Source organism: Prosopis cineraria, unplaced genomic scaffold (genome assembly GCF_029017545.1).
Source record: "Prosopis cineraria cultivar Desert tree isolate PC_DT_omini unplaced genomic scaffold, ASM2901754v1 PC2, whole genome shotgun sequence".
Classification (NCBI taxonomy): domain Eukaryota; kingdom Viridiplantae; phylum Streptophyta; class Magnoliopsida; order Fabales; family Fabaceae; genus Prosopis; species Prosopis cineraria.
Genome location: NW_026555333.1, coordinates 9,224,298 through 9,246,410, shown reverse-complemented (window position 1 = coordinate 9,246,410; position 22,113 = coordinate 9,224,298). Strand labels below are relative to the sequence as shown.

General features: G+C 36.7%; 3 protein-coding genes across 5 annotated transcripts; 2 read left to right on the top strand and 1 right to left on the bottom strand.

The window, feature by feature from the left end:
- The first annotated feature begins 401 nt into the window (after positions 1-401).
- LOC129303636 (glycosyltransferase BC10-like) lies at positions 402-4,196 on the top strand. 2 transcript variants are annotated; one of them, XM_054943074.1, is made up of 3 exons: positions 402-689; positions 1,114-1,722; positions 3,268-4,196. In XM_054943074.1, the coding sequence occupies exons 2-3, from the start codon at positions 1,204-1,206 to the stop codon at positions 3,904-3,906; spliced, it is 1,158 nt and encodes a 385-aa protein (XP_054799049.1). In that variant the 5' UTR covers positions 402-689; positions 1,114-1,203; the 3' UTR covers positions 3,907-4,196. The 2 variants fall into 2 exon arrangements, with proteins under 2 accessions (XP_054799049.1, XP_054799048.1); XM_054943073.1 differs by having other exon boundaries at positions 1,053-1,722.
- A 5,622-nt stretch (positions 4,197-9,818) lies between these two features.
- Positions 9,819-12,412, bottom strand: LOC129303500 (uncharacterized). The gene is made up of 3 exons (XM_054942859.1): positions 12,012-12,412; positions 10,717-10,875; positions 9,819-10,486 (listed from the first exon to the last, which is right to left on the bottom strand). The coding sequence occupies exons 1-3, from the start codon at positions 12,273-12,275 to the stop codon at positions 10,130-10,132; spliced, it is 780 nt and encodes a 259-aa protein (XP_054798834.1). The 5' UTR covers positions 12,276-12,412; the 3' UTR covers positions 9,819-10,129.
- A 3,154-nt stretch (positions 12,413-15,566) lies between these two features.
- LOC129302311 (ferrochelatase-2, chloroplastic-like) lies at positions 15,567-19,974 on the top strand. Of its 2 annotated transcripts, XM_054941088.1 has the most exons (10): positions 15,567-15,692; positions 15,922-16,039; positions 16,894-17,224; positions 17,300-17,443; positions 17,625-17,726; positions 17,928-18,031; positions 18,126-18,252; positions 18,404-18,556; positions 18,721-18,821; positions 19,217-19,974. In XM_054941088.1, the coding sequence occupies exons 2-10, from the start codon at positions 15,954-15,956 to the stop codon at positions 19,530-19,532; spliced, it is 1,464 nt and encodes a 487-aa protein (XP_054797063.1). In that variant the 5' UTR covers positions 15,567-15,692; positions 15,922-15,953; the 3' UTR covers positions 19,533-19,974. The 2 variants fall into 2 exon arrangements, with proteins under 2 accessions (XP_054797063.1, XP_054797062.1); XM_054941087.1 differs by having other exon boundaries at positions 15,586-16,039.
- The last annotated feature ends 2,139 nt before the right edge of the window (positions 19,975-22,113 follow it).

Here is a 22,113-nt window from a genome sequence, read left to right as displayed (position 1 = left end):
AAATTTGGAAGACTGTTATGAATTTTTTTTTAAATCTAAGACCATCATTAAGTTCGCGATCTTCCTTCTCTGTTTTTTTTTTTTTTGGCCAACAGCGATCTTCCTTTTCAGTTCTAGTAAAATTTACATGCATAAGTTATAGCATAAATTTTTATATAATAATTTTAATTTATTTTACCCCAATTTTTAAAATAAAAATATTGAAAATTTAAATATTAAGATATTAAAGATTTTAGAGTTTTTTTTTTTCGTAAAGGGCTAAGGCAATGGTCAAATTTCTTTTAATTAAGATGCTTACAAAATCTTAAAATTCTAATATAAATTTTACAAACTGATGGTCGTTGAATGTCATTTTGCCGAGACCTTTTAAGACGCGCATCTAGTGATCTAGATCCCGACCTTGAAACATGAATCTCAATGGCAATGTGGCAGCTCGCAATATGAGGCGCAGCGGACAAACTCGGCCAAAGCCGGCGTGGAAAATGAAAAACATTCTACGTTTATCAGATTTCCCGAGTCATGCCCCATCACCCAAGTTCCTGAAAAATCCATGCTCATGGTTACCAAGCTAAATTAATTTCCCTCCTTCTGGGCCTTCTGGGCTCTCTCCCTCTCTCTCCTTCTCTCCTGCCAAGATTCATTCGCCAGACCCGGGGGAACCATTACTTTTGCAATCAATTAATTCTGAGGTTGCTGATTAGAACCTGATTTGATTTTCTCTTTGATTTCTTATCTCCATCCATTTATTTTTCTTCTTAAATAGTTGATTTGGTATATCTCGGAACTTTCTTGCTTGATTCAAAAAAAAAAAACCCATTTTAGTTAGATGCTCGGGGAGGGCTCTGTTTGAGCTAATACCCATGTGCTACAATCTTGGCCTTTCCAACAGCACATGTTTAGTCTCGTTTCGGAATACTGCTTCTACTTTTAGATCTATGTTGAACTTTATTGTTTAAGATGATAATGTTCTGACATAGACTCGGGGATTCGAAGTTTCATGTGACGACTTGTGAATCTCTTACCTACTTCCCTGTTTTTGTTCGTTTTCCAAGATTGCAATTAGGACTTTGGAATGATTCACTGCTACTGCCAACAGAGTCAACTTACTTACAGGATTGAATCTTAAAGGGGTCGGTCGGATTTGATCCTACAGAAGACAAGCTTCCGGAAGTGGTTGCTACAGTAGGTGTTTGTTTCGACGAGATGCAGTCCAGGGTTGCTGCCGTCGAAGAAGGAAAAGAAACCGCGGTTTCGACCAGAGCGAACCAATCCAAAGCCTTGCCACAGAGATTGTTGCAGCTACTTGTGCTGTTTCTTGCTCTATGTGTTGCGTTTACAGTTATCAGTATATACATGGTTAAGCATTTTGGGGTTCAGAATTTGGTCACATCTGTAAATTCCAGTCTTCAGCCTTGTTACGAGGAGCCGAATGGTCTGGAGAAATATGTTAAGCCTCCTTCAAATCTGATCCATAACATGACTGATGAACAACTATTATGGAGGGCCTCCTTTGTGCCTCGAATCAAAAAGTATCCTTTTCGAAGAGTTCCAAAGATTGCATTTATGTTCTTGACCAAGGGACCATTGCCTCTTGCACCTCTCTGGGAGAGGTTTTTTAAGGGACACGAGGGATTTTATTCGATCTATGTTCATTCATTGCCATCATTTCAAGCTAAATTCCCACCTTCATCTGCTTTTCACAACAGACAAATCCCTAGCCAGGTTCGTGAAATTCATCTCATCTTTTTAGCTTATTGTTTTATAGAAATGTGAATTGTGTATCGGATATACAATCTTAAGTTCCTTGTATGAAATTGGTGACATTTAGACAACTATCAAGCTAAATCCATGACCATTGTGCATTTTTCTATTTTTCGGCTTTAGGTATCTCATTGGTTTGAATGACAGATGTAGTCCTACAGTACAGTAAACTATCAATGGCAATGCAATTATCATTATACTGGATCATACTGAAAATACAAAGATGCTCTTAGGATTTTTGTGCACTTGGGGTCTGGGGATGATTTGGATTATGTGACAATCTGAAGAGGAGCTGGAACCTGACAACCTGTAACTACATTACCAGATTATCCATGCTTGATTGCAAAATTTAGAGTTGTCTTGAGTGGAACATTATTTGTCTCTGCAAGTCTTGTGTATTTTTAATATTTTTATGTTGACTACATGAGATTGTAAAGTGGTTGGTTGAAAAATCAGATTAACATATGTAAAGGTTGAGCTTAGTAGTGAAGATGCTTAGTACAGGACTGGCACTAAACTGTAATTTTGTGCATATATATCAGTGACTCTTGCTTAATAGAATCTGAAGCTGGCGTGTCAAAGATGGTCCAAGTGGATGGTTTGTGCATATATTAAGATTTCATGGATGTTCAGCTTCAGTACACGTATATTTTCTTGGGAGATTTAGGGGTTGCTTCTTTCCAAATGCTCTGAGAATTAACGGCCTCATATGCCTGAAGTCTTGTTCAACTACCCATGAATATAAATGCCATCTTGTCCACTGCAATGCACAGACGGTACATGGTTAGAAATAGCTGGTCACAGAAACCATCTGATAAAGTCCTACGACAAACATGAAAATTGTTTGCATTACTTCAGATGGTAGGATAACATAGAGACATCGAAGTCATTGTCTGGGTGCTTATTTTCCCTTGAAGTAAATGAGCGGTATGGAGGAAAGGCTGTCAACTTTTGCATGAAGGTTAAATTCCAAGGAATATGAACTATGAACCATGGTTTCATGAGCCTTGTGCGGTCTGTGAAGTAGTTATACCAAGAGTTTTGCCTTTTTTGGTTGTTGCACATGGGCATCCTTGTATTGGAAGTAATCTTGTTTGGGACATAGACGGGTATTAAAGGTGGGCACTTCTCCTAAATTCAAACCTTGGTTCGTTATAGGGACTAGTCTTTTCCACTTCACCCAACCCCTGCTGATGAGGGTTTTGCTTAATTGTTAAGTAGTGAGTTGGGTTTCATGCATGCATCTCATTTATTGTTGTTGAACTTGATGACTTTGGCCTGATCTACTCACCCTTGTGAAGAAAATTTGTGCTTGAATGATGAAGAGCCTGCTTCTATTTTCCTTACCCTGGAGTGTTTTGTAAGAATATTGAAGATGCATTAAGTTGATATTAGTTTCCAGTTAGCATTAATTTTCTTCTGGTGTAACTATCTGAAGTCTGGATATTTTGCACAAGATTTTCATCATTCTAAAAACTCATTGGATGCATGCTGTTTCTGGTGCAGATTTCTGAGTGGGGAAGGATGAGCATGTGCGATGCTGAAAGAAGACTACTTGCTAATGCATTACTTGATATTTCCAATGAGCGGTTTGTTTTGCTGTCCGAATCATGCGTCCCGGTCTATAGTTTTAGTGTCATCTACAATTACATAATGCGATCAAAATACAGCTTCATGGGAGCATTTGATGATCCTGGGCCATTTGGCAGAGGTCGCTATAACGAGCACATGTCTCCTGATGTGAATATCACAGATTGGCGTAAGGGGTCTCAATGGTTTGAAGTAAATCGGAAACTTGCTATCAACATAGTTGAGGACACTAGATTTTATACAAAATTTGAGCAATATTGTAGACCGGCTTGCTACGTGGACGAGCACTATTTCCCAACGATGCTGACCATTGAAGCAGGGAATATGTTGGCGAATAGGAGCGTGACTTGGGTGGACTGGTCCAGAGGAGGAGCTCACCCAGCCACCTTTGGAGGATCAGACATCACAGAGGAGTTTTTCAGAAGGGTTCGTGAAGGTCATCGCTGCCTTTATAACAATCGAAACTCTTCCGTTTGTTTTCTTTTTGCCAGAAAATTTGCTCCCAGTGCTTTGGAACCTCTGCTACACATTGCACCCAAAGTTTTGGGCTTCTGATCCATATTCTTATTATTCATTACAAATATAGGGAATTATATGGATTTCGAAATCAGATTTTTTTTTTTTTACGTGTTTTTCTTTCAAGTTGCCCCATGCATATTGGTTGTTGGTAGTAATATAACCTCACTTTTTTTTTTTTGATTGAGTATTTTGTCCATGCCTTTTCTTGAGGCCTAAATATCTTTATTGACTGTACTGTTCATAACGGAAATGCTTGATTTCTCATCACATTCGACTATTTCAGCCAAATTTATGTTCAATATTGAGCGAGGGTTTGATGTGATTTATTCCTTTTGTGCTATTTCAATTCCGAATGGTGTATCTAGTCTGCTTCGTTGTTGAGTGAGTGTGAATACTGAATAATAATATATGGGGCATGTCTTCGTTACCCATAATCTCTCTATAATCACTTATAAATTGTTCATCTGGGTAATGGAATCTTACGCGTATAGCTGTCCTCGTCCATAAGTCAAAACTAATCTTAAGTTGCATTTAAAGCAGAATTATGGCAATTCAGCACCAAAACTCGAACAACGATCACAATTCAGGCTTGCCGTGAGGTGAGGAGTGGACGAACAAGGTTCTGTCTCTACCATACGGTGGATCCAACAGTGCAGTGTCGAAGTTATTTGAGCTGGTCTCAACTCTCAAGTATATCTCTTTCATTCAGTTGATCATTTTGATTTTTTCCCCCTTGCAGACATGATACCATCTTATCAAAAATCAAAAGAGGAGAAGAAGTAAATGGAAAATGAAAAAAATACACACATTTTCACACCGTCATGTATCGGGGCCTACACTGATCATTATCTCCTTGGTAAGGAACAAGTCAAATTGTCAAATTAGGCCTGAGCCGAATAAAAAGATCCCAGAAGATTCTGTAAATTAAACCCGCTATTTACGTTACGTGGTAAGTGGTAACCCATTACTCGCTCTAGGGATGGACCCAGAAGTCCAACGTCTATTACGCTTCTAATCAGACTCACCATGATTGCAGCCATTGATAAATTTACTACTCTGGCCCACTATCATAATTCATGCCCTAACACGTGTTACTGTCTTGCATTTAGTGGAATTGAAAATCAGTAATGTTGAACGATTGATTTAATATTATGCCGATTCAAAAATAATTAAGATAAAATTTACGGGACGAAATAAAAAAAATTTGAAATAGGACAAAATATAAAATTATTATTAAGATATTTCATCTTGTTCCAAATATCATATATATATATATATATTATTTTTTATTTTAAAAATATACATTAAATATATTAATTATATTAATATAATTTATATTAATATTAATTATATCAATTATAATTTCAATACTTACAATCTTATATAAAATTAAAAATTTTTATATTGATAATTTTAATGATATAAATAAACAGTGCGATATCTTTTTTATAATATATTAATTATATTAATATAATTTATTTTTATATTTATTTATTTACTAACTTTTTATTTATACCATGTTTCTTATTTTATTTTTAAAAAATAATTAACTTAGCATATCTCAACTAAAATAAAAAAATAATAATTTAATATTGTGCTTGACTTGCCTGTTGTTGCTACACTTATAACTTAAAGATTACTTGTAATTACTATTATAATGTGTAATTTAATAATTGACTTTAAATTTTTTTGATTTATATATTTATTGTTTTGATTTCAAACTTAATAAATTATATGATTTGAAATTTTAATCAATGTTCTTATCTAAATCTTTTTCCAACATTGTTTAATTTATTAAAATAATGAGACATCTTGATCTCATTTTAATCACTGATGAGATAACACATGAGATAAAAATTTAGTTTTAATTTTTTTTTATATAGATATAAGATAGGGGAGTCTTAATTTCATTTCACCTTGTCTCGTGTACACCCTTGTTGAAAACCAATCCAAGCTTATGTGTCGTGACCTAAGGCCCTGTGGTCCCTTGGTTGGCAAGGTAGAAGTGAAAAAGGAAAACTGTTTCTGATATTTGTTTCATTTTTATTATTTTTAAATACCAAAATAGAAAAAAATGATGATACAAAAACTATTTGCAGTCATTTCACTGGTGTATATTCGTCTTTTTCTCATAATTTTGTGGCATAAGAAGGCATTTTCAAAACACTTATACGGCATCGTTCCAAGTCCCTTGAGCCTCTTTGTGGGGATTCGCCTGAAGGAAATAGCTGGCACTCAACCAATCGCCAGCCTGTAAATCCGGGCAGCTACCCAGACTGCCCAGTGCCCTCTTCAATCTCTCTCCTAGTCTCCCTCGTTGTACCTCCCTCCCTATTTAAACGCTCCATCTGTGCCCCTTTGGCTCGCTCTATGCAGTCTCTCAGTGGTCCAAACTGTTTCAAATCTCACAGCCCTAGAAGCTTATTCATCATCAATGGCGTTCACTCAGCAGATGCTCGTTAGCACAATAGCTGTGACCCTCACTGTCCTTTCAGTTATCAATGTTGCTCACGCTGCCGAGGCTCCGGCTCCCAGCCCCACTTCCCCTGCTGTTGTTATTTCACCATCACTCGCCTCTGGTTGTCTCGCTGCTGCTTTAGCTCTCTTCTTTGGATCTACTCTCCGGATCTAAGGTTGATTTAATCATTTTGGTATAGTTACATCAGTGTGGCAGTAATAGGGACTCATTAGTATAAATTCGTCTCTGGATTTCCCGTGCACAGATTATATAATAATATGGGTATTTGCGTATTTTTATTTCACGTGTGAATTGTTTTTGTAATATTGTACGTTTGCGTTCATAGATTGTAGTATATAATCGATTTCTGGTTATTTTTAAGTCTGATTATTTTAATCAGCGATGTCTGGTGTAGTTTATCAGTTTCTCCGGTGGAGATCATTTGGTCTTCACTAAGCTGTTTTTAAATTTTACCTTAATTTATCTGGTTGGTTTATGATCACATCAAAAAATGCCTCTGAAAAATTGGCTGCAAAGCCTTCTTCATGGAGATCAGAGGCCATAGCATTCGCCTGTGAATTCCGGCTTTTTTTTTTGGAATGGAAAATGGATCAATATAATATATTCGCCTGTGAAATGTTCGAATTCCGGATTCAAGCATTTCATGTCCGCCTCTTGTGAAACGTAATCAATTGATTTGTCAATGCAATTCGTAACCAGTAAGATAGTTGTTATACTGGTTTTCCCCCAATTTATATCGCGTGCCACGAACACAATCCAGCTCGAGACTTCTCAATCATCAATGGTGATGGTTTGCGGACAGACGGATGAATTCACGACACGAGTCCCTTATTTATGATGACATACCAAAAATTAGCATATAAATTTATTTCCTTAAATCTAAGCTGGTTATTATCATGGAAAAGAATGGACCTACAATTTCAAATGCTTTCTGTTTGATCTGTTTGATTGCCACTTTATTCTGCGGGTAACGTGTCTTCAACCAACCATTAGAGATTATTTATAGGTCATGGAATATGGGCGCACTAATTTGTGAACAGTTCTTTTACAACTTGTAATGGGTTTTGCATTCCTTAGTTGGAAGAACGGCTTATTTTGTCTGTAAGAAGTCTCCCAGTCAGCAATATATTTTCCCTCATACATTATAAAATATTTTAAATAAAATTATACATACCAATAAAAATATAAACTTCTAAAAATATTTTTTATTTAGTATTCCATTTAAAAAAATATTAAAGAGAAATAATATAATGAAAAGAGTAACATTAAAAAATTTATTAATAATAAAATTTTATTTTTTTGAAAATGTTTATATTTTGAGAAGTTAATTTTTTTAAACGGTATTATATTATTATTTATTTGTGACATGGTGTGTCGGAATCACAGGAGGAGGCACTGGGACTGGGAGTGATAGGTGAGAGGCGGAACGGACGGACTTTCCATGTTGGGTGACTTGGGTCTGCTTCGGTCCCACCATCGGACCAGATGCGGGAAAAAGATGGTGTCCATTCGTTGTGCCATTTAAGAAAAGGAGAAAGGAGGAGAGAGAAGGGGGGGGGGTTGTGAATTGATATACTAGTGCGTGAGATCATTTATATTAATGAAAAAGAGTCTGCATGTACCGTCTTGGGCTATGATGAATCTAAGATGACTATGCAGCATATTCTCTGATTAAAAAAAGATTATTAAATTTTCTCCCTTCATTTTGTCATTTTACATATACAAGTAACCATATCATTCAAACAATAAATTTTCTGTGACTAATTAATTAATTTCATATTTAATATAACGTAGATTTTTTTAGCATTTGGTCTCTATTCTCATGAATTTTGTATTTTGCTCACAATTTATTTTTTATTTAAATGCTTTGTATGCGTGTGGATAAAATTTTCACAATTTGTCAGTTTTATAAGAAAATAAATAAATACTTATAAAGTAGATAGGCACTCGCAAAATTCAATATGCTGCCTTCTGGTTAAAACAAACATTTTACACAAAGTGAGCTAAAACCAATGATTATCAGATAATCAATTCAGGGCCTTTCTTTCTTTGTTTCTTTCTTTTTTTGGGCCTTACGACTTGTTAATGATGAAACTCGCCATAACATTGTCATATGGTTAAACCATGGCCGAATGCGATGGCTGTGTCTGGAACCTTTGTTAACGTTCTCCTAAACATCTACCAAATCCATAATCTTTATAACATCGTGAGCTTCATAAATTCCAGTCGAATCACACAGAAAATGAGGCTATACACAGAGACACACACACACACCCAATTTGTAGAACTCCAGAAATACTTCTAGTATGGCAATGTTCATGCAAGGAGCTCAATTACAGATGTAAGAGTTAATATAATTCAGGAGGCAAGCACAAGTTAGCTGATGAAACCTGGTTTTTAAGTTGACAAAAAATAATCCTGGCTTCCGCAAATGCTTGCCTATCAGATGAGGCATGTCATGCTTATGCATATTATGGTTTCTCGCCGCCGAAGAGCCTTTGTCTTGTACTTGGAAGTTAGGTGGGCAGAAGAGTGATTAAGAGTTCATGGGAACAAAAACGGACATTCAAACGGTGCAAGATGGTCTAGAATGAAAATTTATCGCTAGGATAAGTTAGTGCCTCTCAATTCCATCTTCCTCTGTTTCGGGTTATGGAACTTCATTAGGGAGGCTCGGTTCCACGCAATTATTACGAGGCTGTCACTTGTTATGCCGAAGGGTTAACAATCATGAGGAGAAATCCTGTATAAATAGCTTAATAAATTGATGTAGGAGGCAGAAGAGTGCACGGTGCTCGACTTATCCTCAATAACGAAGAGCATCAACAAATTTTAGGGAGTTCTCTAGAACTCAACCTTTTTGTTGAGTGAAAATTCCATCAGAAAGTATCAGAAAAGGTTCAGGGCTTTGCCGGAGAAAATTATGAATAGTTGAATCGGGTTTGTAACTCAGCCACGTATCCAGCAATGAGGTCCATTACGTTGAAAGACCAATGCAAATATTGATGTTTGGTTCCAACCGCGTAGCTTTTGGGTTGAGGTTATTAACAGTCAATCAGTGGTTCAAAACTTGTCAAGGTAAGACACTATCTGGGGCAATTTGCTCCCCAAGCAGTCAAAATGAGGAACATTCTTTCTCCAATATAAATGTTTTGGGTTTAAGTGGCAATGTGTTGCGTAGAAGTAATTTTGGACTTGTAGGAATTAGAAAGAGATGAGGGAAAAGATGAGAGAAGAACAGAAAGATAGGTAGAGGCAGAGAGGAATGAGAGATTAAGAAGGGGTTGAGAGAAACTTAGTAACAAAAGAAATTCTATGTAGTCATTGCTGAGATAAACTACAGTTCAAATGCCTTAACATATATATAGGCTTCACCCGCTTACCTCACCCAACGGTTAATCACAGCACCGCTAAACTGTTATTCAAATCTAACTAACATTAACATTTTATAAAACTATAACACAATGGCAACTGATAATGATCTTGGTCTCATTGAAGTAACCTAAACCTGAACACAGGTATAGGAGGAAGCAAAGCAAAGAAAGCTTATTTTCACACTGACAGAAAATGAACATATGATACAGCAGCAGACGTGCACCAAAAAGAAGACACAATGTATACTTTGCTAGTATAGCTCCTAAGCTTGGATTGATGGCAAAAAGCATTGACGTTTGTGTATCCACTGTTGTGGAACTTTGAGATGCCAAAATTTACAGAGAAAATTAGATGCTACTAATCCACATCATCTTCATAAAGTACTATATGAAAACAGAGACATACTCATTGGGTGGGTACAGGAACACTGTCTTCAGTAGTCACCGACTCTGGTGGAGGAGACTTCTTTGCAAGAGCTTTGGGAAAGTCAATATCATCTTGTATACAACGCTGCTGAGGATGTGCCAAGAGTATGCACATGTGACGGAAAATGACACGCACCAACCCTTGCCCACTCTCCAAGATATAGCCTTCATATTCACTTACTTGTTCAAGGGCTTCCACAAGGGTATCATAAACTGCCTGGGGACAATTTTCAGGTCCAGGCTTGTCATGGAGATACATCACATCCAAAGTGAAAAGCCTTTGGTTTGAAGACCATTGATGTAGTGGTCGCACTGATGATCGACAATAGATGAGAATCTGAGAGAAGGATATTGCACATCAATATATCATCAATGTCAATATATATAATAAAGTAAAGCCTATTGGAAGCTACACTATTTATTAGCTATATACAGGGCTGTGTGGCTCACTTCACAGCCTAGTCAGAATTCATAGTATTGGCAGCACTTCAAAAAATCCTTGATATCAACAAATCATAAGAAACGTGCAATCACAGAGACATAACAATGAGGTCAGCCACAACCTACCACTCTGAAAATGCGATTCTGCACATGAGATTTCTTAGCTTCATGAGCAGCAACTCTGAACAAGTTAGTAAGATCTGGTTGGCTGCTGGATGAAGTAGCTAAAAGCCCCCGCATTGCAGCAATTGCAGACTCAACATCATTGCTAAATTCTTTCTTGAGCTGCAAATTATTAGAATACATGCAAAACAAGCATAATTAATCACTACTTCAAATCTCTTATTAAAAAGAAACAAATAAGAAATTAAGAATGTTCTGTAGATCCATATTACATGGAAAAAGCAAGAAATCTTTTCATTTATTAGTTACTACAATGACGATATAATGCACAAATAGCACATCAAACATCAATAAGAAGAAAGATTGGAGATATATTGTCATCACTAGGCCAAGGAAGCATGTAAAACTAAGACATTTAATGCATCCTTCAAAACAGTAACTTGTCTATTTTCGTAAATACAATATAATAGAAGCTAACATTCAGTAGGCCAAGCAACCATTTTTTCCAAATAGAAAATGATTATCAAGGGTTTCCAACTAGCAATGGATGTGTGTACTTCATGAAACTTTGAGCTTTCAAGCATATAGTGGCAATAAAGACTGCAAAGGCACCCATGAATTATAGAGATATGATTAATGTCTCAAAAATTAAAGCGCTACAAGAAAGAATAAGAGCTTATTCTTCATTTTGTCATGCCGATTTAAAAACAAGTTCCAGAAGACTTGTTTTCAAATAATAATTTTATAAGAGCAAGGTTCTAATTCTCAGCCCTTATTCAGGCTGTTTCACAATGCACTAAATCTCCTTCAGGGATATCATTCTGCCACTTTGCATATCATGTAATAATAAGCAAGACACACAGGGGGAAGAAAGTGTATCAACATAGGTTATTTCGAGTTGCTCCTATAATCCGAAAGCAAACGACTTCTTTTCCTTTAAACTATGTGCTAAGGAGTCCAGGACTAAACCCTAAATTTACTTTGCAATCGCAATCAGCAAAATAAGCATAACAAAGAGCTTGCCAATTAAAACATCGAAGATTAATGTCCCTGCACCTCCTTATTTTTCTTGGTCTGTCATTTTCTTGGGTACCAAGGACAGGAATTGAATGAAAAATAAGTAAAAACATTTGGTGCAAGAAGAAAAGAGGTGCAAGTTTTATCTGAAATTGAGAGGAAAAAAGAACGAAGGGAATATGCCGGGCACAGATTGGAAGGGAAGGGGTAAGAACGAGAAATTTCTGAGCGTCTTTGACAGCATTTGTGATAAAGAAACAGAATGGGAAAAAGGAAGTTACCCAAGAAGCAGACTTTCCGAGAGTGACGAAGGCAAAACGATGTTCAGGATTGATGGTGAGCTTGGCATTAACAAAGAGAAGGATGGCTTGCTTGATGGAGTCCAACCTGGTGAGTGGTCGGCCATTAGAACCAGTAGCCTTCAACTCGACAAGGGATTCAGGATCCACATCCACACAAATCAGTATATCTTCGTTTCTTAGGGGTCCTGATTCCAGCACATACTTGCTTGCTCTGCCTGAACTATCTCCCTCGATCCCCTCCATATTCTCTTCTTCCCTTTCTCCTTTGCCGAATCCGGGATTCGAATGGATTTTCGCAGGCTAATCGGCCATCAGATGGTGCCTCTTTAATCTCGTCTGGAACTCCTTCCTTTTTCGTATTTTAGACTTGAAAAACTCTCCCATGACTATTCTAATTTTACATGAACGAATTTTAAATATTCCAATCTTCTTTTACAAATTTTAGACTTCAAAACTTTCATTGACATATGAACGTCAAAGAAACTCCATCTATACTAAAAATAAAAAATTGGAATCTCAATTGTTTGTGTTCGAAAACTTTTACTGTATTTTCATATCAATTAAGTAAAACAAACATTCATTTAAAAACTAACAAGAGATACTAACAAAGATGATCCAACCAATAAAGATTAGATTTATGGCTTACAAAATGATCATGGGTTTAAATTTTTGTTTGCCAAGTAATTTATAAATATTTTTGAAAATATTTAGTAGACACCATCCATAAAATTTTATGCCTCGTTTGGTGCAATAGAAACGTTTTTGACAAAAATGAGAGTGGAGTTAAAAATGAAAATAAAGGAGAAATGAATTTAAAAATGTGTTTGATATCATAATAAAAATATAATATAATTTTAATTATTATATCTTTTTATAATGTAAAAAGACTTGCATGCTTTAATCTAAAAAATCCTACTCCTTGCTACCATTGTAACTGTAATCAACCAAGCATGAGAATTATATGTTTTTTTTTATTATACCACATTGATTGATTGAAGAATTGAAGAATTATATGTTATTTTTATTATATCATATTGATTGAAGAATTATTATGTTTTAAACAAAAAGAAAGGAAGAAAATTTTAAATTGAAGATTAGAGGAATCCATTTGATTTTTTAAGCTCATGGGTGTTGAAATTTTTAAAGTGGTTTGAATTTTATCTTTTTCCCAAATGCGTCAAAAGGATCTAAAATATTGTCTTCCCATCTACAGCGTCATTTATACAATTGCAATGTTGAAGGGACTACATGGTTAAACCCTTCCCCCAACCTAGATTTGTTGGTGAAGGGACTGCATAGCCTAAACCTCCCTATAGATGTTCCCTGGGTCATTGATTTTATGAGTCGTATTTCAAATGAGAGAGGAAATGTGCAAGGAAAGATTGTGGTACTTAAAACCATTGTAAATTCTTATTGTTGCAAATAGAGAATTGAAGAACAAGAGTTAGAGCAGGAATCATCTCCATTCAGTGTCATTCTCGTCGAAGTCATCATCATTCAGCATCGTCCTCATCAAAGTCACCACAGTTGCTGCGATGGTCCTCTTCATCATTTTCAATGGCAATAAAAATGGAGAGATGGCAACGGGGCAAGACCGTCAGACTTAAAATTGTGATGGAAGTGGAATTGGGTTTCATGGGAGTAGGTGTGGAAGTGGATTCCATCAATTTTGATGGAAGTAAAGTCAATTCAAACATACCAAATACATGAAATATGAGCTTCCAGTTTCAATTTCACTTCTCTAGCCTCAATTCACTCCCACCAAAGGGGACATTAGGGAATGTGCCATCACTGTCGTGCGAACCAAATAGAAACAAGAGAACATCTTTGGTTGTTCTGTGATTTTAGTAGAGCCTTATGCATGGTTTACAGTATACACCTAGATTTAATGACGATATAGATCATCAAATAAAAGTCTAAAGCTTAAATCATGGTTGCAATGCTGCCTCAGGGACTCTGATTTCTTCACATGGCAGAAGAGGACTATGATCGTGGGTCACAATTTTTCATTTATCTGGGAGGTAAGAAACAAAAAACATGAAAACCACACGTCCCGATCTACTGCCGAACTCAATAATCTTGTCCATATGATGAATCAAGCTGTGAAGAAAGAAACGCATTCATAGGGATAGATACAGACATATTGGGATTCCTCATGCGAGAAATACCTTTATTACTATTCAATATACTTAATAGGGAATTGACCTCGGAGAAATTGCATCACATAGACAAAGGGAGGTGGAAATATCGAAATGATTATCTATAGTAATGGTCAATTAATTCTGGCAAATGGCTACGGAACCAAGGAAACAATGACTTTAAGAAAATGTCACTCTTTATGTTTTGCTGAATTATCATGCGGGAATCCGGTCCATCAAAGTCTCTTTAATTGCATATCATCTTCAGGAGAAATCCATATGGAGTACCTAATTTTGTGCAAACTAAAATTTCGCTGTTGTTTTTAGGTATCCAAATACAATTTTTATTTATTTTTATCTTCTTTGTTTTGGGTAGAAGAACGGGGAATAGGACCCAAACAGAACTGAACAGAAAACTTTCTCGAGCTTTGTCAACATGGAACCTTATTTTTTATCGTTTACCTAGCTTTCATGAGAGGTTCATTCGTTCGTTCATTCATTGTGATCCATTAGTATGGCCAAAGAGAAACCAGATATTTCCAAAACGGTGGATCCTGGCTTTTAGGAGCGCAAGTCAGATTCCAATCATCATTTCGTTGATCCTCCATGGCTCTTAGACGACAACCACCACCTCAGATGCAAAACCAGATTAAGAAAGTGTTCATGGTATTCCATGTGAAAAAAAGGGGAACATCTTGAGAGATTGATGTAGCTGCCTTAAATTTGAAGGTAACCATAATTTGATAGGTGGCCTCCAATCGTGAACAGGCAGCTTATTACATATAGGCACCGTGCAAAAGGTGGCTTGTTTAGACAATAATCAACAAACACCCGTGTCTGACTTGAGTGCCAACTACACCACACATAAAAACAAAAACAAAAATACTGAATTTGAATTTCACCAGATATTGTGTCTTGAAACTAAAGAGAAACATGTTTCAAGGATCTTCGTCCGGTTTTCGATTTTGGCTCCAAGCGGCAGTCAGGTGGCTATCGAATCAGCCCCTGCTGCTGACTCTACTATGAAGCCATTCTTCCCTCTATCGCCTGTGGAATTGCTACCTCATCAATTACTAACAGACCAAATTATTGAGTTCAAGATATGAGAATGTAGCCCTAAACACGCAGAACTACGCAGCGGCTGAGGGATCGATCGACTCAGCCTGAGATGCGACTCCATCGAGTGGTATTCAGTGGCTTTTAAATACTCAACGAAGAAACCCTAAAGCATTCGAGAATTTACCATAATACCACCACATGGCCTGGCTCACTATAGTCCGTTGCTCCGATATTGGGCCTGGGCACTGTCCGGGACAACATTGGGCCTAGACCATGTTGTTGCAGGGAAGCTAGAAATGTCAGTAGAATAAAAATTACAAGACGCCGTGTCTGACTTCTCGTCACCCGTTGGGTTGGTGAGGTGCTGTTGCTGTCCGATTCCTAACCGCGTTTTCTGGGGCTTGAGAGTTGAGAAGAGAGAGCCTGCATTGAGATCGAGTCTGTTCGGTTTGACTGTGGACTGGTTAGATGAGAGATTCTTTATTTTATTTTTGACTTTGCGGTTTTTGTTTTGGTTCAGCTCGAGTGTTCTACGTTAAATATATTGAAGAAACTAAAAAATACATTACTCGTGCATTTCTATTTTCTTATTCTCCTGGGCATTTCGCTCTCGTCATCATTCACTCCTGCTTCTTTGCGAAGCATTGAAGCTTTTGGTTATTTTTCTTTTTTCTTTTTCTTTTCTAAATCAGTTTCGGTCGATCCGCTTTAGAATTTCGGGACGATGAACTCTGCCACATGTTCTGGGGTTAGTCCTGCCATCAGCTTACGTGATTCCAGTCTTCATCGTTTGGATCGTCAATTTTCTGTGTAAGTCGCTGCTGATGAGTTATTCTATTAAATAATATTGACATATTTATCTGTCTTTCTTCCAAGACTGATCTGGAGAAATATATTGTTTGCTTTGTCAACTGTTCATTTCGATTAGCGGATCATGGAATCTAAAAGCCTTTCGTAAACTCTAATTTTATACATTGCCACAATTTTATTGCCTTTTATTCTCCGAAGGGATCATGCTTTTCTGATTTTCATGGCCTTCTCCCTGTGTCGTAAGGTTTGGTTCCTCAGTTTACCAAAATTAAGACAATCAAGATATATTGTTTCGAATTATTGACTGAGAAATTTCTCTCCAAATCCTGCCCAAAAGTTTCAATGTCGAATGTGAGTTAATGATAACATGTTGGCGTAATGCCTGTAAATTATTGCAGGGTGAAGCTTGATTTTTCTTTAAAAAAACTGGTATAATCTTCTAGGATTTTAGAACTTTTAAGCTGCGGAGTTTGAAAATGTTCTAGTAGTCAGCCAATTAATATGTAGCATTTTCAATCATGTGTGGTCCTCTCATTGCCCATGTCTCAATTATTTTTTTGTCAACACTGAAGTTTTGCCGTGAAACAACTATTATATCCTCAATGGTGTTCAGTTTTCTGGATTTTGAGCTGACTGTCAGAAGCTAAATATTAACTTGATACAAACAACAACAACAACAACAAGCCTTATCCTACTAAATATTAACTTGATAAATTGATTGATTTTGCAATTAGTCACAAATATTTTAAAAAAATTGGTTACTAGTAAGTATTGTGTTGCTCTATTGCCTTTGTCATTTTAGTTACTATTTAAACATTTTAGTCACTATTTGAACTCAGTTCCTCTGTTTGCAGGCCCAGGTTTGGTACAAAAAATCTTGCATATGTCCTAGGCCACTCAGATCATAACAAGTCTGCATCTCAAGCATCCTTAATTATGTGCTGTAGCTCAGTTAATCAAAGAAACGGTATGATGGGGGGAACTGTTTGTTGGGGTCCCTTCAGCAGGAGAAACATAGTAGGTCAAACATTTTGTTCTCTGGGTACATACACTTATGATGGCCCTGCTTTAGAATCACCTTCCCATGTTATGGAAGAAAAAGTTGGGGTGCTGCTTCTCAATCTTGGAGGACCAGAGACGCTTAATGATGTTCAACCTTTCCTGTTCAATCTTTTTGCTGACCCTGTAAGTTAGTTGGCCCTTAAATGATTTATGTTTGGCCTACTTTTGTTTGCTGATACTTTTTTTGCATTGAAATAGGATATCATTCGTCTCCCAAGGTTGTTCAGGTTTCTACAGCAACCATTGGCAAAGTTAATTTCTGTGCTTCGGGCACCTAAATCCAAGGAAGGATATGCTGCTATTGGAGGTGGCTCCCCTTTAAGAAAAATTACGGACAAACAGGTGGACTGCACTTTCTGTTCCTTTGCCTTTTTTTCTTTTCTGGCTTTCCTATAATCTTGAACCTTCACTGAGAGGAATACTATTGTTCCCCTTGATGTCTATCCAACATTCTGCTGATTAATGGTTTTGAATGTATTTGATGTTGGCTATGACATTCTTATCATTTAAGGCACTCTTGCAGGCACATGCACTTAAAATGGCTTTAGAAGTAAAGGGCCTTTCTGCTAATGTTTATGTTGGAATGCGGTACTGGCATCCATTCACTGAAGAAGCTGTTCAACAAGTAAGTCCATGCTTCACTGGGTGGTATTTTGTAATTTTATTGTCCCCATATTGTCCTTATATTTCCTGTGCGTCGTTGTTTTCTTTCTGAAATGAATTACAGGGTAAATAATAAGGATTTAAAATACGTATTCTGATATCCAATTCATTAGCTGAGATTTGAATATAAAATTAAGAAGCTTGTTATGCATATGCCTGACAGATTAAGAGGGATGGGATTACAAAGCTTGTGGTGCTGCCTCTCTATCCCCAGTTTTCTATTTCGACCACTGGATCAAGCATCCGTGTTCTCCAACAAGCATTAAGGTGCATATAACTCCCCTAACATCTCCTAGTCAAATCTGCAAAAAATTTAATTTAAATTTAAAATATACTAATACCTGATTTATTCAATTGTCAGGGAAGATAAATATCTGTCCAGTCTGCCTGTTTCTATTATAAACTCTTGGTATCAACGAGAAGGTTACATTAAGTCAATGGCGGATTTAATTGAGGAAGAGCTTCAGACTTTTGCTGAACCTAAGGAGGTAGGCTTTATTTTTTCGTTGATTGAATTAACACAGTTCTCTTGAGGCAATAAGTGTGAAACTTTTATTATATGGACTTGTTAACTTAGGTAATTTTATATGTTTGACTCCAAATTGATCCATGGTTTGTCTTGCTTTTTTGTTATATTAGGTAATGGTATTTTTTAGTGCCCATGGGGTACCTGTCAGTTATGTTGAAGATGCTGGTGATCCATATCGAGATCAAATGGAGGAATGCATTTTCTTGATCATGCAGGAGTTGAAAGCTAGAGGAATCAATAATGAGCACACTCTTGCTTATCAGGTCTATTGTTATATTTGAGCACTATATTCTCATATCGCTTCTCATTTATCAAGTTGGCTAATATTGCTTGCTTGCTTGATTTTTACTGTCTGCTTATATTCTTGCTTCATTGTTCTAACTCTCTTTCTGGCTATTGTCATTCTTTTTGTTGGATTAATTTCCAGAGCCGAGTAGGTCCTGTACAGTGGCTGAAACCATACACAGATGAAGTTCTCGTTGAACTTGGCCAGAAAGGTGTGAGGAGTCTGTTGGCAGTTCCTGTAAGGTAAGGTTATTATTGGCATCTCACTTTTAAGTCCTATGGAATGAGTTTCTAGGTTTTGAGTTTTGACATAGCACTCTTATTAGAACACAGGAATTTCCATTTTAAACTTTTTCCTTTATAAATATAAGATAATGAAGTAGTTTTAATTTTAAAATTTCAGATAGCTAAGGACTAGCTATATTCTTCAAAATATCTTCATTTACAAAATACAACTAAATTGGCAGTTTCAAGATTTTAAGTGACAACTCAATATTAGAACATTTTATTGTTTATTTTAGATGTGTTAGTTAATGAGTAGATTAATTGTAGACACCAAGAGACCAAACTTCTGCAAAGATAATGTATGAATTAAAAGTTTTTTGGGGTTAAAATAGTTTGTTTCTCTTTTATCCCAGCTTTGTGAGCGAGCACATTGAGACCCTTGAAGAAATTGATATGGAGTACAAGCATTTGGCTCTTGAATCTGGTATCAAGAATTGGGGACGTGTTCCTGCTCTTGGTACCAATTCATCCTTCATTATAGATCTGGCAGATGCGGTAATAGAAGCTCTCCCTTCAGCCACAGCCATGTATTCGCCCACTGGCTCCTCAGAAGTCGTTGAGCATAATGATCCTGTAAGATATATAATCAAAATGTTCTGCGGTTCAATCTTGGCATTCATCCTGCTTTTGTCACCCAAAATGATTACGGCATTCAGAAATCTCATCTAAAAGGATTAAAGACTGCCTGCTGACTTTGATGACGCTGAGGGCGTATAGTTGAAGCTTTTGCTAATAGATGACGGGTATACGTGTTTTCTTCAATTCCTTGGATCCTCCAATAGACACAGCCGAGATGCCCAAAAAAAAAAAAAATCAGTAATTTCACCCTCTTTTTTGAATCTTTTTCCTTGGTATAGTTTTTCTTATCATCAATGGCGAGTTGTTTTAGTGATAGCATCACCTTCCTTACTTGGAATAAGTTTTGAGTTCAAATCTAGCATTGACATGTTTATGTGCGGGTGGGTATGTGCTTCTCTTTTCTATGAGGAAGGGCTAGTTTAAGGGTGATTTTTTAAAAAAAAAAAAAGTTTTCTTACACTTTTTCTAATTTTTTGTAAGCAATGAACTTCCTTATGATTCATCAAATAAGAATCACTTTGCATTGTTGTTAGTTATCTGTCTTCCAACTTCAATATCTTGGCGCACCGGTTTTTTTTTTTTTTTTTAACCGTTCAATGAGCAAGAGAAAAGCATCAGGCCTTGTTTGGTGCTATGGAATTGGGCTTATGAGAAGTTGAATTGGAATGAAATTTTAATGGTTTGGTACGCATCAATTAAGATTCCTCATGGAATTCGATTCTGCCAAAAAACCTCAGAATCCAATTCCATCATCCAGATGATGGAATTGGGCTATTCCATGGAATTATTGTCACTATCCTTCATCGTCTGCAAGTCCCACCCTCACTATCTCTGCCCACGCACCGCCTATGACATCATGGCTTGAGGAATCCTTCTTCCTATCATCACGGCGCCCATGGCCACTACTAGTATGCCTCTTGCCCTTGCGATCTCGGCCACTGTCAGAGTTGGGTTAAGACCTTGAATTATCAAATGGGTATTGCATCTTACCCTCAACCAAATTCAACTTCAACATTGGATGAGAGGATGAGGAATCTTCACCATCATCGAGAAAGAGTTAAGTGAAGTAGTCGGCATTGGTGGAGTCGCTGACATCGGTGAAGGCAGGAGCAACTCTGGTGGTGGGGCTAGAGGAGGAAGGGAAGTGGCTCATGTAAGTGTGGAGGAGAGGCTATGAGTGGTGGCTGTAGGAAAGAGAGTTGACGCCATTAGGAGGAAGGTAATGGAAAGTGGGACGAAGGTAACAGTGGCGAGAATTGCTGACTTGCTGTAAATGGTGAGAGTGCGAGGCTTTCTTTCCTTTTTGAAGCAAGAGCATTTTGGTATTTTTCATATTTTGCGGGGTGGGAATATATATATATATATATATTACTATTACAATTATATTATGATTCTATTTTTATACTAAACAAACTTTTATAACTTAATTTTATTTTGATTTCAATTCTAATTTTATAAAAAACTTCTTTTATGATACCAAATGGGCCATAGGTGTTACATACCATATAAAATATAATCTTTGTCGTATAACAGTCAAGGATGTTAACACATCATGTGAATGTTATAAAACAACGAGTGACTAGTTCGATTGGAGTTTGAAAACACTGGTGTCCACCTTTCTTAGGGCCCACATAACGTGTGACTTCATGTCATTGGTTATTGGATAAATAAGTTCCCATGGGATTGTATCATGCAATTTTTACACTGGCCTTATAAGTCAATTCAAACGACTAACCATACCTTTTTGTGTGATTGTCAATGGCCACTTTTTGCTTACTCAATGAGAATCAAACAAAACGCATTTGAAGTAGTCATCGGCCTCTCGATGGACCTCGTAAGTCAGCTCAGACCTGTTACATGAAGTAGGGTTGCGGATCGTGATCGGTGTAAGCGCAAGTTCCCAGAGCTTTTGTGATGTTTGCCTGAATTATAGGAATTTATTTGGAATGAGATTTATCAGCCTCATTACACAGAAAAAGAATAAACAGGGATATATCAATATAAAAACAGGGATATATCAATATATATATATATATATATATATTATTGAAGACTTGTCTTTGTCTTTTTGGAAGTCAAACTAGACAGACAGCCTAAGGTAACTCATTCCAAGGAACCAAGAACCTTGATTTTCTAATTAAGCATCTTAAAATTTAAATATGTGACCCTCCACAGGTAAACATGTGATAATGGTTGTCCATCGCATCAGTTTGTTTCCTTGGCTGAAGGCGTGCACTTACTGGATTTTCCAGCTTTTATCGATGAGCTTCTGTTAGATCATGAACAAGGTTAAATGTATTTTTTTAAAATAAAAAACTGTGAAGAACGAGGGGGGAAAAGGTGAAATTAATCTCTGTGAACTTATTTATAAACATGTATATAAACACAGAGAGACAACGAATATTTCATGTAAATAGGTGCTGCTCATTAGCTCAGCCTGTTGGTAATTAGAGTCCTAGTTTGACATCCTCTGTTTGTTTAGAGATAACCCAAAGGGGCCTGGGGCGCAATCGCCTCTGCTGCAGAGATGTTAACAGTCTAGCATTGGCATGAACACTAAATAATCAACCGTAAAATATCTCAGAAATTATCACTCATAAACATTAATTCCAGCACCAGTTGTCTGGAATAAGAGAAATTGGTTACGCAAAAAAAACTAGCGCACCACAAC

Excerpts from the sequence above, each read along its gene's own strand:
- LOC129303636 (XM_054943074.1), top strand. The coding sequence starts at position 1,204 with ATGCAGTCCAGGGTTGCTGCCGTCGAAGAAGGAAAAGAAACCGCGGTT. Across the intron at positions 1,723-3,267 it reads ACAGACAAATCCCTAGCCAG|ATTTCTGAGTGGGGAAGGAT; the intron begins GTTCGTGAAATT and ends TTTCTGGTGCAG.
- LOC129303500 (XM_054942859.1), bottom strand. The coding sequence starts at position 12,275 with ATGGAGGGGATCGAGGGAGATAGTTCAGGCAGAGCAAGCAAGTATGTG. Across the intron at positions 10,876-12,011 it reads TCGGAAAGTCTGCTTCTTGG|CTCAAGAAAGAATTTAGCAA; the intron begins GTAACTTCCTTT and ends AATAATTTGCAG. Across the intron at positions 10,487-10,716 it reads AGAATCGCATTTTCAGAGTG|ATTCTCATCTATTGTCGATC; the intron begins GTAGGTTGTGGC and ends TCCTTCTCTCAG.
- LOC129302311 (XM_054941088.1), top strand. The coding sequence starts at position 15,954 with ATGAACTCTGCCACATGTTCTGGGGTTAGTCCTGCCATCAGCTTACGT. Across the intron at positions 18,032-18,125 it reads GTTCTCCAACAAGCATTAAG|GGAAGATAAATATCTGTCCA; the intron begins GTGCATATAACT and ends TTCAATTGTCAG. Across the intron at positions 18,253-18,403 it reads CTTTTGCTGAACCTAAGGAG|GTAATGGTATTTTTTAGTGC; the intron begins GTAGGCTTTATT and ends TTGTTATATTAG.